The 14,683-nt window shown below is 30.8% G+C and overlaps 1 protein-coding gene across 2 annotated transcripts; it reads right to left on the reverse strand.

The window, feature by feature from the left end:
• Window positions 1–1,793: 1,793 nt before the first annotated feature.
• LOC125841223 (uncharacterized protein At4g33100) lies at window positions 1,794–2,620 on the reverse strand. Of its 2 annotated transcripts, XM_049520303.1 has the most exons (4): window positions 2,477–2,620; window positions 2,358–2,438; window positions 2,115–2,199; window positions 1,794–1,982 (listed from the first exon to the last, which is right to left on the reverse strand). In XM_049520303.1, the coding sequence occupies exons 1-4, from the start codon at window positions 2,485–2,487 to the stop codon at window positions 1,890–1,892; spliced, it is 270 nt and encodes an 89-aa protein (XP_049376260.1). In that variant the 5' UTR covers window positions 2,488–2,620; the 3' UTR covers window positions 1,794–1,889. The 2 variants fall into 2 exon arrangements, with proteins under 2 accessions (XP_049376260.1, XP_049376259.1); XM_049520302.1 differs by lacking the exon at window positions 2,477–2,620 and having other exon boundaries at window positions 2,358–2,456.
• Between the last annotated feature and the right edge of the window lie 12,063 nt (window positions 2,621–14,683).

Genomic DNA, 14,683 nt, shown 5'->3' on the forward strand with positions numbered 1-14,683 from the left:
TTTAAGATCTTAATTATGGTGATACCTTTTTTCCATTAGCGAAGATTGTATTTGTTCACTGCCTTATTCCATGGTCATGTTTCATTGCCCCTTCTATCAGTTAGATAACAAGAATTCTTTTCTTGATGGAGCAACCGCCAGTATTTGTCGCTTAGGGAGGATCTGGATTATATGTCAATTTCGTAGATCTCTTTATGGTCTAACGAATCACCAAGGGCATGTCAAGCCGTTTTAGAACAGTTCTCCAACAGTTTGACACGCTTTGAAGTGAAGCTGACCACTCAGTGCTCTATAAACATTCTCATAATGGCAAACACATATTCTTGGCTGTTTTTGTGGATGACATTGTTATAATAGGTGATGATCATGAAGGCGTCATTCATCTTATGCAGCATCTTAGCAGTCACTTTCGGACAAAAGATTTCTGTAAACTAAAATATTTCCTAGTAATTGAAGTGGCCCGATGCAGCAGTGGAATTTCAATTTCAAATAGGAAATATGCTTTTGACATTGGAAGACACTAGCATGTTAAACTGCAGACCAGTTGATACGCTTATAGAGCCAAATGTTAAGATTGTGCATGGACAGAAGGAGCCATTGAAAGATCCAGGTCACTATTGGAGATTGAATGGAAGCTCAATTATCTTAGGATCACACAACTGGACATTCAATCTGTGGTCAGTGTGGTTAGCCAGTATTTCTAGACTCCATTTGACAGTCATTTGAATGCACTGATTTGTATCTTAAGTCATATCAAAGGTCACACAGGCAAGGTCCATTGTATGAGAATAGAGGAGACACAAATAGTACTGGATCTTCTGATGCAGATTGTATAGGATCTCCTTCAAACAAACTGCCCGCTTCAGGTACTGTGTTCTAGTTGGAGAAAACCAAATAGCTTAGAAAAGCAAAAAGTACGATGTAAAAGCTAGATCGAGTGCAGAGGCAAAGTACTGCTTAATGGCTTTAACGACAAGTGAGCTTATATCGCCAAAATAACTTCTCAAAGACTGGAGGTATGGTAGAGATGCACACATAAAATTGATACGTGACAATCAAGAAGTAATACAAATTACTTTGAATAATGTGTTTCATGAGAGCACAGAGCATATAGAAGTACATTGAAATTCGGGGTGCGTCTACTTCATTAACTCAAATGATCAGTTAGCAAATATTCTTACAAAATCACTTTGTGGCAAGTTAGGAGCATACAATGTGTATGCCCCAACTTGAGGAGAAGTATTAAGAATTAGGAAATTATTATTATTGCAAGAGCTCATTCCTCGTATACATAGGAAAGGTTTAGAATCCTAAAATTGTGTAAATAGGAACAGCAACTACTTTCCTTTATAGGATTACTAGTAAAGAATTATGTAAACGCAACACGCTTGAGGGAATACCAAACAATTCATTCCCAAAATCTCTTCTTTTCTCATTACATATCCAAATTATCTTCACTTAACATTATCCCTTTTTTTATTAAATTCGACAAGATTTTTGATGGAATCATATGCAACTGGTCTAATGGGCAGAACGAGTTCAGATAATATGAACACTTTACACATCACTAAACATAAGCAATTTAGCTAAGATCACAGTCTAACAACCCGTAGCTTCAAATTCCATCAAGTGACAAAATTTCCAATAGGAGCATTGTTATTGCAAGACAATCTTTCAGTGTTATGCATCATGCTTGCCTAGTTCTACTCAAACGTTTACATGTAAAACTCAGGAAAGCCTTTCAATCGGAGGAAAACTCAAGTACTTTTTCCTTGATTGCTTACATGTCACTTAACTTGACATCAAATACAATTACAAAAACATTCTAATTATGCTTCACTTTAAATCACATTTCATTTTCATGGTACTTCAAGATGCTCACTTGTGTGTTACTTGGCAGCACCAGCAGAGCTCTTTGAATCATTTTGATTAGCACCATCAGCTTCCAAGAATCTACTTAAATGCTTATCATCCAGATGTTGCTGAAATTTTTTAATGAAAAAGTAACTTAAAAAATAAATACATAACAACAACAACAACAGTGAAATCCCACAAGTGGAGAGGTTGTTTTCGATAGCTGATTGAGCTTAGAATTCAAAGAAGAGAAAACTCACAGATAGACAATCTCTGTATTTCTTCCACTCTATAACACACTCCTCTTTATTCCACTCACCCTTCAAGAATTTGTCAGAATACCACCTACAGAGAAACCCATCATCAATCTCAGGGTTCAGGGTTCAGGGTTTTAGGTAAACATCAACTACGCAATAATCTAAAGAAAACTAACTGTTCTTGATCCACAACAAAAAATTAGCCAAAAGGGGTAAATAATATATCATAAAGTTTGATTTTTTGACCTGTTGAAGCAATTATGGTAAGCCTCTCTTAGTTGAGCACAAGGTGAAGTAGCTAGCCCAGATGCATTTTTCTTCTCCTTGAAGATTCCCATGTTAACTGTTACTTTTATCAAAAAAAAAAGATTCCCATGTTAATGGCTTACTACAAATCCATTAATCTACACAGAAACTGAGCAGTTAAAGTTCAATTTTGAAAAATTGCATTTCTTCCTTCAACGGCAAATCAAGGAGGTGGTGGGGGGTTTGGATTTGGTTAAGCCTTAATTAGATTATGATGATTTTAACAAACAACCACTTTTAGGACTACTATTAAAAATATAGCCAGTACTGCAAAAATAATCACAAACAAAAAATGTGATAAGTAATTAAGAAATAAAATAACTACAGTTCAAACTCTAATTATTTTGTTAAGAAAATGATTTGATTCACCAAATTAGTGCATTGTATATTCCACAATAAAATGATTTTGTTGAAAGAGGAAAAACAATTGGTAAATATGATTAGTTCCATGTTGTTAGATGTTAAATTACCATTGAAATTGTGGGTAAAATATCAAGTGTATTGCTCTGACATAAGAGCACATATGGCAATTTATTTAGGGAAAATTGTATATAATAGCAAACTATTAATTCAAATTAAATGTTATAAATATAGTTGATTTAATTGTACCTCATAGCAAACTGTTGATATTTCACCTCTCTCCTGGTGAATCTCGTTCTCTCCCTCGCCTCTTTCGTTTTTTAATACAAACGCAAGTGTATAAAGTGCGTTTGTGTTTGTATAAAGCGAGAGAAAATTGTATATATACATATATCTTCGTTCCCCACTCTCCCCTCTCCCAGATCTCGCTCTCTCACTCGCCTCTCTCACTTTATACAAAAAACACAAATTGTATAAAATGTGTTTGTGTTTGTGTTTGTGTTTGTATAAAGCAAGAGAAAATTGTATATATACATATATTTTCGTTCCCCTCTCTCCCCTCTCCCAGATCTCGCTCGCTCACTCGCCTCTCTCACTTTATACAATTGATCATTTTGTATATGTATACCAAAACAAATTATACAACTGCTTTCTTTTGTATATGTATAGCGAATATACATATTTATGTTTGCTAGGGAGCGCAATTATGCAAACTTTGCTATAGCATATAAATATGAATTTTGTATTTGCTATATGTGAAAGTTGCTCATTTATTTATGATGGAATTGTTTCTTGTTTATGTTAGGTTTAAATTAAATTAAATTAAAGATGACTTTGTTGATTCTTTGACTAGTGGACTTACGAGGAATATGATAAATATATATTATTATAAGGCGAAATGGTCTGGTGGACCCTTATACTTGCATCAGTTTGTAGTATAAACCCTTTTACTTACACATTTGTCATCTGGACCCTTAAACTCAATAAAACGCAATTTAACAAACCCCTCTGACCATTGATCATGCTTATGTGGCATTAGGATGTCTGAGTTGGCAAAAGTGTGTAACTACACGCCTATTAAGGCGAGTGAGGAGCATTTTTACTTAAATAAATATTTTTAAACCATTAATTAAAAAACTCCTTCTTCACCCATTACACCTCCTTTTCAGTCATATTCATCCCCTACCCAACCCTTTTTTTCTTTTTTTCCACAATCTATTTTCATTTATTTAGATTATCTTGGGCACCTCCTTGAGTCAACTAATTCACCAATGGAGGGAGACAACGACGCTAGTGGTGCAATCGCCGGACACCATTGATACATAGTGGACTGAGAGAGAGGCGCGACTGGTCAACGGAGAGGAAAACGAGGTGGGTGAGGGTGCGAGGATCTAATCATGGCGGCAAATGGTCGTGATGTGTGGCGGAGATGAAGGCAGGTAAAGGAAGGAATATGAGTGGTTTCGCCGCCAACAATGGCGACGGTTTGGGCCATGAAACAGTGGGAAGGGGAGAAACAATAATGGGTAGATTTCGACGAGTTTCACGGCAGAGGTTGGTGTGAAATTGTATTTGTAAGCAATTTGGGGTGTGAAAATAGTAGTCGGTGTTGGATTACGAAAAGTTTGGCCAGTCTAGTTGTGTCGTGGCTAGATCTGGTTGTGCGGTGGCTTAGGTTGTTGTTACTGTGTAGATTGGAGGAGGAAAGAAAAATAGTGATGGTGTGCGGCGGAGATGAAGACGGGTGAGGGAGAAAGCATATGTGATTTCGCCGGCAAAAATGGCATGACGCCGACGATGGCTTTCTTTTGGTCGTGAAATAGGGAGAATTAGAAATGCTAATAATAAATTAAAATGTTATTATTTTACATTTTATTAAATAATTTTGGTTAATAATTTTTAAAAATTGTTATGAAATAATTATGATGTGGCATTAATATATCTGACGTGGATATGACATGTCAATTATAGAAAGGAGAGTGAGCTACACACATGGTTGGAGGGGCTTAAAAGTCTCATTTTAATTGAATTTAAGGATCCAGATGACAAAGGTGTAAGTAGAAGGGTTCAAAATACAAACTGATACAAGTATAAGGGTCCACCAGACCATTTCGCCTTATTATAAAAGTAAAAATTACAAAAGTTAAATGTTAAATTATCAAAATATTTTTTTTTATTTTTTAATTCAGTATTCAATGCTTGAATGGAAGTCCTGTTAGATTTGGATAATATATTTTGAAAATGGTGCTCCATATAAGACATTTTTACCCTTAAACTCAATTTAATTCTTACAAAAATTTCTAGATAGGTAAGTATTTTCTATTTTTTAAAAAATTATAAAATACTAAATTATTTTTTTTGGATACAAGAAAGATATGCATTCCATCCGGACTAAATAAAAGTCCATGAATACGAAATAAGTCTCAAAGACAATAAAATACTACCACCATTCAGTCTTCATTGTCATAATTTTCCTTTTTAGAGTTAAATTATAAAAAATTTGACTAACATTTTACAATGTATTTTTTCATCATATTGATATGCAAAAAATTGTAATTTCATATAGTTTTTGAATATCTAATTTTTTTAGTTTAAAATATCGAATTAATGTGATCTAATTTAACTTTGAAAATTAGTCAAATTGACTTTTAAAAAATGCAACATAACAAATAAAAGTGAACCAACAGAGTATATATTCAGAATTTGAAGCAATTTGCTTCTCCAAAAATGCAATGAAGAAAAGGTATCTAAAAAGTCATCTGACCATTGGTGGGCTAAGAAAGAGTGATAAAATTTACTTAAATCATATATAAAATAGTGAAAATTTTATAAATGACATATACAAGACTAATATTTTCAAGTTATGACAGTATAATAAAACTTTCAAGTTGTAACAATAAAAAATTTCAAGCGGTAACATTTTATTAAAAAAAAAATTAAAATAATAGTGAAAAATATTTTTTTGAAAATCATAAAAAGAAAAAAACGGATGTCATCATTTGAATACATTAAGGATAATTAATAATGCCATAAATTTAGGTGATTCAAAACAAAATATATATATATTTTTTTTACTCAATCAGTTAAAATTAATTCAAAAAAAATATTTGTTTTCCTTGTTTAGCTCAAAGCAGTTAAAATTCGTTCAAAAATATTTCTTTTCTTTTGTTGAAAGGTTTCTGTCTCTTCTCAATATTTTCTCTGTAAACTGTCACTCTCATCTAATTCATATTCGTTTTTATTCAATAATATTTATTTTCTTGTAATGGACGGCTTCTTATTAGTTTTAATAAAGCATGGTGGTAGATGAGATCCTTCAGGTTAGTGTTCTTTGCATTTTTTATTTGTATTGTAATACAAACCAAACGTTAAAAAAAACTATGAACAGTGATACTAAAAAAAATATTCAGATTTTGTTTGTGTGTAATAGTTTTAATTATGGCGTTTTTTGTATGAATATTCACTTTTGAAATTACATAAAATTTGTTTGAAATTGGTATAGATTTTGGTTTGAACATTCAAAGTTTTGTATGTTTCTACTTAAAAAATTACATATAATTTATTTGAATTTGGTATATTGGTATACCATATTGGTACGATTTTAGAATTATATTTGAATGAATTTCGTATACTATTTGTCTAATAAATGACAATTAATAGTTAGAAGTGGTATTATTTTGGTATTATAGTGGCATGATTTTGCTGTGAAAAAGTGATGACTTATGACATGAAATAGGTATAATTTTGGCATGAAATAGATATGAAAAAGTGTGCATAATAATTGTATGAAATCTGTATACTGATTTCAGATTTTTTGTTGTGTATAATAATTTGAATTATAGCGGTTTTTTAAAAATGTATAATGTTATATTTTGGTATGAACATTGAATTTGTTCATTATTTGTCTGACCCATTTTTTACTTTTTGGTAAATCTCTGGTTAAAAAAATAGATAATTTTTTCTTTGGAATTTGTATACTAATACTATCAGACATGTATGACAATCTATAATGTTTTTTGGTACGATTTTTGGTTTGATTGGATTATTTTTTTGGCATTATATTGTAATGAATTTTAAGAATAATAATGTAATGAATTTGGTATACTGTTTATTAAAGAAATGACAATTAATATTTCTAAGTTGGAATTATTTTGGTAACTTCTGGCATGAAATAGGTAAGAAATGTGTGAATAAGAATTGTATGAAATTTGTATACTGATATAAGATATGTGTTTTCCTTTTGTATTCTGTAATAACATATGAAATTGTTTAAAAATAACATATGTATTTTTACTTTTGTATGAATTTTGTATGCATAAAAATGGTATGAAATTTGTATATTGATATAACATATGTATAAAAGTTATTTGTACTTTTGTATGATGTAATACTGACACAATAATTAATGATGAAACAGAAAATATGCAATTCAAAAAGTGTCGGAGCATAAATTATTGTCGCCTGGTTCAAAAAGAACTGTAGGGAGACCACAACTTGAACGTTGTAAATGGTTTGCTGATGTGAAATTCAAGAGGTTTAAGATTACGTGTAGTACATGTCGTCGGGAGGAACACAACCGGAAGACATGTTCAAATTAACCTTCTGAAAAAAGACATAATTTATTTTTATTTTGATTTGGTTGTTTTATTGTGGCAAACTCATGTTTTGATTTATTTTGTCTTTTAAGTTAATGAATTATAATTTCAGAATATTTATTATGTGTGCTAATTAATTATTTGTGTATTCAGTGTTTTTCAAATGTATACTCAAAAAATAGGTAATGTTGGTATGCGATTGATATCGACTGAAAAAATTAAGTCAAATCTTAGTATGAAATTGGTATACATTTGGTATCCAACTGACGTCCCAGTGGTAAAATTAAAAAAAACATATATATAATTGAGATTTCAACTGAAATAGCCAACGTAAAACTAGTTAATATTGTATCCAATGTGTATAAATTTAGTATCGAATTGATATCCCATTGGAAAATTGAAAAATCAACATGTAGTTGAGATTTCAATCAAATTAGACAACCTAAACAAGTTAATGTTGTATTTAATTGGTATCAATATGGTATCCAACAGATATCCCACATGAAAATGAAAAAAAAAACAAAATGTAACTGATATTTCAACCAAATTACACAATCTAAAACAAGTTAATGTTGTATCTAATTTATATACACTTGGTATCCAACTTGAAATTTTAGAACAAACACAAAATAAAAATGTATGAAATTGGTATCCAACAAGTATAAATTTGGGAAGAATAAATTTGACTGTATAACAATGCATATTATATATTGTTGTCAGAAATTGTAGCAAAAGAAATATACATCACCCAAAAATCAAAACATGTAATTAAAAGTCCAAACTGCAATAATTAATACAAGTTTTATATTTTCCTCTCTCTTCAATTTATATTTCGTATTTAAGTGTGATTTTTTTTTATCATATTTAGGATAAAACTTAGGAACTCCTTATTAAAGATTTTATGATCTCATATTATCTATATATATCAACAAATTCCAGAATTAAATGTACTTATTTCACCCACAAAATAGTATTTTAGATATAGAAAAACACACCAAAAACAAGTTCAAAATTTCAGTATTCTCAAAAATTCAAGTTTCAGATTAATTAAAATAAAAAACGAAATCAAATTTTCAAAATATAGAAATTCTTAATTATAAAAAAATCAGATTAAAAAAATAAAAATAAAATCAAAATTTAAAATAAAAATAATGAAGAAAAGTAAAACAAATATTAAAGTAACAGAAATTTACATGTTACAATATACGGTGATAAATTTCTTTTTTTAAAAAAATTAAAGGCCCCAATAGTCATTAATAAATAAAAAGTATTTGAATAGTACTCAATATTTATCTTGGGAATAATAAAATAATCAAAATAAAAATCAACTAATTAGGAGAATATCAAGGGAAAGATTTATCTTGTCAATTATAAATTACTATATTTATGAAAAAGATATTTTGAGAGTAACGTGAGGGTGGGGAATGAGTTGACATGTGATAAGTTAAAAAATCCCTTAAAAGGTGTAATAGATAATTACAAATTCTCTCATTAATATTATTTCTCTCACCTATTAATTATATAACATTATATAATATATATTAGCTAATAATAGAGAAAATGGTCAAATATCCCCCTAATCTATACTCGAATTTCCAACCACACACTTGAATTTCACGGGGGTCCTAATACCCCCCTAAACTGTTAAAAATTGAAATAATTACACCCCTAAAAAGTCACAACCACATTTATGTTGATAAGTGAAATGCATGCGTTTGACAGGTGGAAATTTTATTAATTTTTTTTTAAAAAAAAGTTTTTCCCTTATTGATTCATCATTTAAAAACTTTGTTGAAGGTTAAAAGGTCAAAATTTATAGATCTGTTCTTTTGATCTTCTAATTTGAAATTTGTTGAATATAATGTTGATTGTTAGTTGTTTGAAGCTGAAAACTGGTTAAATGATTTCATAGCTGCAATTTTTAGTCCTAAGAACGCTGGATTTCCATGGAAATGGGTAAACTTCAATATGATTTTTTTGAATCTATATTCTTGAATTAGAAGCAAGTGATTTCGTTGATGGTTTGAAGAATTTTGTGTGGCTGAAAATTGAAGTTCAATTTTTTCACCCACAAAATAGTATTAAACCACCATTAAAGTTAGCTCAAAAGCTTGAGTTCTTATTTCGACTTGCCACAAACGATCTCCGTTTTAAGTGGGTAATATACCAAAAGAATCGAAACGGTGAGAAGAGTCTATATCTAGAATTTGGAGTGATTTGAAGAAGAGTTGAGGTAATTTGGCATCAAATTTTTATAGAAATTGTTCTAAAGAAGATGAAGATTTGGGTTGCATTTTTAGATTTGTAGGGAAATTATCAATTGTTAAATAAGTTGAAGAATATTATTTGAAGCTAAAATTAGTAATGGCAAGATGATGAGTGACGATGAAATTTGGTGGCTGCCATTGATGATCTACTTCTAATAGGTATGAAGAAGAAAACAAATTAGAACTAGAAACAAATACAAGAAAAAGGGAGAAAAAAAATAAAAATACGGAAATTTATGAAAAAATATTAAAAGTAAAGTTTTTTTTTTTTTTTTTTTTTTATGTTCACTCTCTTGGAGAGTGCAATGCACTCACTTTGCCATGTAGGCATTTAGGGTGATGATAATTTAGTTTTAAACAGTTTAGGGGATGACAGAACTCTCGTGAAGAATAAGTGTGTAGTTGAGAATCCGGCCATAGCTTAAGGGGGCATTTGACCATTTTCTCCTAATAATATATGATTAATTAATTTATAAATTAAAACTAATATGTTAATACTTGTAATTAAAATGTTATAAGTAGTAATATAAAAAAAGTAGATCTAAAAGTTGTAATATTAACCCTTAAATAGATGTGTGGTGTGATTTTTCCAATTGATATCCCATTGGAAAATTGAAAAATCAACATGTGGTTGAGATTTCAATCAAATTAGACAACCAAAACAAGTTAATGTTGTATTCAATTGGTATCAATATGGTATCCAACAGATATCCCACTTGAAAATGAAAAAAAAAACAAAATGTAACTGATATTTCAACCAAATTACACAATTTAAAACAAGTTAATGTTGTATCTAATTTATATACACTTGGTATCCAACTTGAAATTTTAGAACAAACACAAAAAATAAAAATGAATGAAATTGGTATCCAACGAGTATAAATCTGGGAAGAATAAATTTGACTGTAAAACAATGCATATTATATATTGTTGTCAGAAATTGTAGCAAAAGAAATATACATCACCCAAAAATCAAAACATGCAATTAAAAGTTTAAACTGCAATAATTAATACAAGTTTTATATTTTTCTCTCTCTTCAATTTATATTTCACATTTAAGTGTGATTTTTTTTTATCATATTTAGGATAAAACTTAGGAACTCCTTATTAAAGATTTTATGATCTCATTATCTATATATATCAACACATTCCATAATTAAATATACTTATTTCACCCACAAAATAGTATTTTAGATATAGAAAAACACACCAAAAACGAGTTCAAAATTTCAGTATTCTCAAAAAATCAAGTTTCAGATTAATTAAAATAAAAAACAAAATCAAATTTTCAAAATATAGAATTCTTAATTATAAAAAAATCAGATTAAAAAAATAAAAATAAAATCAAAATTTAAAATAAAAATAATGAAGAAAAGTAAAACAAATATTAAAGTGACAGAAATTTACATGTTACAATATACGGTGATAAATTTCTTTTTAAAAAAAAATTAAAGGCCCCAATAGTCATTAATAAATAAAAAGTATTTGAATAGTACTCAATATTTATCTTGGGAATAATAAAATAATCAAAATAAAAATCAACTAATTAGGAGAATATCAAGGGAAAGATTTATCTTGTCAATTATAAATTACTATATTTATGAAAAAGATATTTTGAGAGTAACGTGAGGGTGGGGTGTGAGTTGACATGTGATAAGTTAAAAAATCCCTTAAAATGTGTAATAGATAATTACAAATTGATTCTCTCTCATTAATATTATTTCTCTCACCTATTAATTATATAACATTATATAATATTTATTAGTTAATAATATATAATTAATTAATTTTAAATTAAAATTAACTTGTTAATACTTGTAATTAAAATGTTATAAGTAGTAATATAAAAAAAGTAGATCTAAAAGTTGTAATATTAACCCTTAAATAGACGTGTAGTGTGATTTTTCCTATAAAATATCATATTTATGGTGATGATAATAAGAAGAAAAAAAAGTACTATAAATTGTGATGAAGAAGAAGTGAAGTTTAAAAAAAGGGTATAAATTATCATATAAGCATAATCTACTTGATTAGTCAGAAACAATTTAGTAATATCATTTGCCGCTGATACATTAGGAAAAAGTAAACAATGAAGATAATCGGAAATAATTTTATGTACTCAAAAATATTGTCAATTGACTATAGTCAAACTAATTTTATTTGCAATTTTAGGGTTATGGTTTACAAGATTATGCTAAAATAGGAAATTTGGAACCAAAGGTTCATTTTTCTAGCAAAAATGCATAAAGGGGCGCTCCTTTTTGGAGAGAACCAAAAATGGGCAAATCACTCGTAGTTAGGAGCAGACATAAATTCTAAAAAACCAAAAATTTGAGCCAAATCAAACAAATTTGATTTTTTCAATTTTGGTTCTTTGGTGTTTTGGTTCGGTGTCATTTGTTATTTCAAGAAATTTGATTCGATTTGCAATGTAATGGTCACGGTTCTTCGAAGCATCAAATAATCAGAGAGTAATATTATTAATTATATTTTTTTATATATTTGACTCAAAAAAATTTAATTTTCACCCAATTCATTTCAAATTTTGGTCCAAAACTCAGAAAATGGTCAAATAGCCCCCCCCNNNCCCCCCCCCCCCCCCCCCCCCGAACTGTTTAAAATTATAATTACTTCACCCTGAAATGTTATAATCATATATGTCTTTTGTGGTGTAATACACACTCAAGTCACGTCAGCGTCAATCAACACCACATATAAATACAATAAGTTTTATAATTATCTTTAATGCTATTTTTTCTCTGTTCTTTTCTTTTATACCCTTTACAAAACCTCCGTTATAACTGTTGGCATAACCCCTACGAAATTCAATCCATAAGTTCCTCATCGAGGTTAACCTACCTACAAGAGAAAGAACAATATTTCCGGTGAGTAGAAGTACTCTTTATAGACAGAAGAATCCTCTCCTAATCGACATAATATTGATATTCCCATTAAATTTTTCAATAGTTTATTCCATCATTGCACAATTTACTCCATAGATTTCTGATTCAATTCACAATTCTAATGCAATTCAATGTTTTCCTCTTCCTAATGTTGGTAAAAATAGCAAACTCAATTCAATTCATCGAAATTTCTTCAGCTGTGGAAATTGAATTAAGTTTTTTCTGCTTCCTTTTGAAGATGCCCAATTCATGATTTAAAAATTTCAGTAAGGTGCATTTTTTCTAGTCATAGTCACTACCTGAAATTTAGAATTTGAAGGTTATTAGTGAACCCAGTTAGTGAAATTAATGATATTTGCTCATTTGGTTATATTTCTCTTGGTCTTGATTTGTATTTTGTATAGAGACTCTGTGGGTACTACTGATGGAAACTTGTTGGAACACCTCGGATTAGAGAAAGGCTAGAAGAGGGGTTAAGCGGGCAGGTCAAGAACCCAAAAGTGGACCCTAAAACCCTTCACGGAGCCCTAGACGGGCCGTGTAGGGAACCACAGTCTGTTATGTGGCTCGTGGTAAGTTTCCAAAACATACCCCAAGCAGGTGTCACTCACACAGACGCCCAGACGGCCCGTGGTGATATTGACGGACCGTTAAATGGGTCATCCAAGTCACCTAGTTGGTAAGTTGTTATCCAAAGTCACTGGATGTAACACCCCAGATTCAAAAAAGGAAAAACTACAGATTTTCAGAAGTTGTAGGTTCCACTGACGGAGGCCACCTACGGACCGTAGGTTGAACCACGGACCGTAGGTGTGTTCCGTGGTTGAGCACCTCAACATTTCCCCAGAAAGTTCAGAACCACGACAGGACCTACCAGCCATAGGTGGGACCTCGATCCGTGGTCCAGGGTCCGTGGATCGTGACCGAAATCTAGCCTCAAATGCCAAACGACGCCCTACTAGGAGGGACCTACGGTCCGTCAATGGCCCAGTCTACTTTTAGTTTATGGGTAGTTGGGTCTTTTCCTAATTATTTTATCCCTAAACTACATCATTTTGGTCAGTTTTAGCTTAATATTCTAGTCAGATTTTACCCTAAACGATTCATTCACCCAAAATTCATCAAACTTTGAGCAAAAAGGAGAAAAAAAGTGACCAACCCCTCAGGAACACGCAACAGGTTTTCTTTAGTTCCTGCCCCAAAATCAAAGGATTTCTTCGTAGATTTCGTCACCAGGTATGTGGGATTTCACTAGTGGGTTCCTTTCATCGACTAGGGTCCCTATAATTCAGTCATATTCTTGATTCGTTAGATCTTGGTTAGACCTAGGGTTTCTAAAACCTTAGATATTGATTGTGATTTAGCTGTTATAATGTTCCTAATCAGATTATCATGCTTTAGTGAAATCATTGCTTAGTTCTTTGCGTGAAATTCAGAACCTTAGTGGTGTAGATTCTCTTAGTTCATGAATTACACTTGCTAGGTCAGTTAAACAGATATATATGCTCTAGTTTCGAATGTTACATTGTTAGTTTATAAATGTTGCATTCTCAAATTTGCNGTTCTTGCGTGAAATTCAGAACCCTAGTGGTGTAGATTCTCTTAGTTCATGAATTACACTTGCTAGGTCAGTTAAACAGATATACATGCTCTAGTTTCGAATGTTACATTGTTAGTTTATAAATGTTGCATTCTCAAATTTGCATGTCAGAATATTGAGCTATCTAGTATTTGAGTTATATTGTGTCAGACAGAATTCCAATTGGGGGTAGGCTTAGCACCGAGTTGGACTAGGGTTCAGCGTACCCTCATAGTCCCAGAACTACATGCCCCCGTAGGTTTATAAGTTCCCTTTGTTGGGCATCAGATTTAGTGATCACGTCAGGCATGCCTTTATAGCCCTGACAAGGTATATTAGGTCCTCTCAATGGGGCGTATACATCGGACTCCACAGTTAGCTCATGTGGTTTTATGTAGGTTAATAGTAGCTCCACATTCAGACTCTAGTGCATTTGACCAGGTTTTCGGTTATACTTCAGTATTCAGTCTCAATATGTTATGTTAATAATCAGTATTTGGTCATTGCATTCAGTTCAGTTCATTTCAGTATATTTCAGTATTATTAGTCTGTTCAGATTATG

This window comes from Solanum stenotomum, chromosome 10, assembly GCF_019186545.1.
Source record: "Solanum stenotomum isolate F172 chromosome 10, ASM1918654v1, whole genome shotgun sequence".
NCBI classification, from domain to species: Eukaryota; Viridiplantae; Streptophyta; class Magnoliopsida; order Solanales; family Solanaceae; genus Solanum; species Solanum stenotomum.

Coding starts and splice junctions, on each gene's coding strand:
- LOC125841223 (XM_049520303.1), bottom strand. Junction 2,200..2,357: donor TACCATAATTGCTTCAACAG/GTCAAAAAATCA, acceptor GTTTCTCTGTAG/GTGGTATTCTGACAAATTCT. Junction 1,983..2,114: donor AATACAGAGATTGTCTATCT/GTGAGTTTTCTC, acceptor AAAAAATTTCAG/CAACATCTGGATGATAAGCA.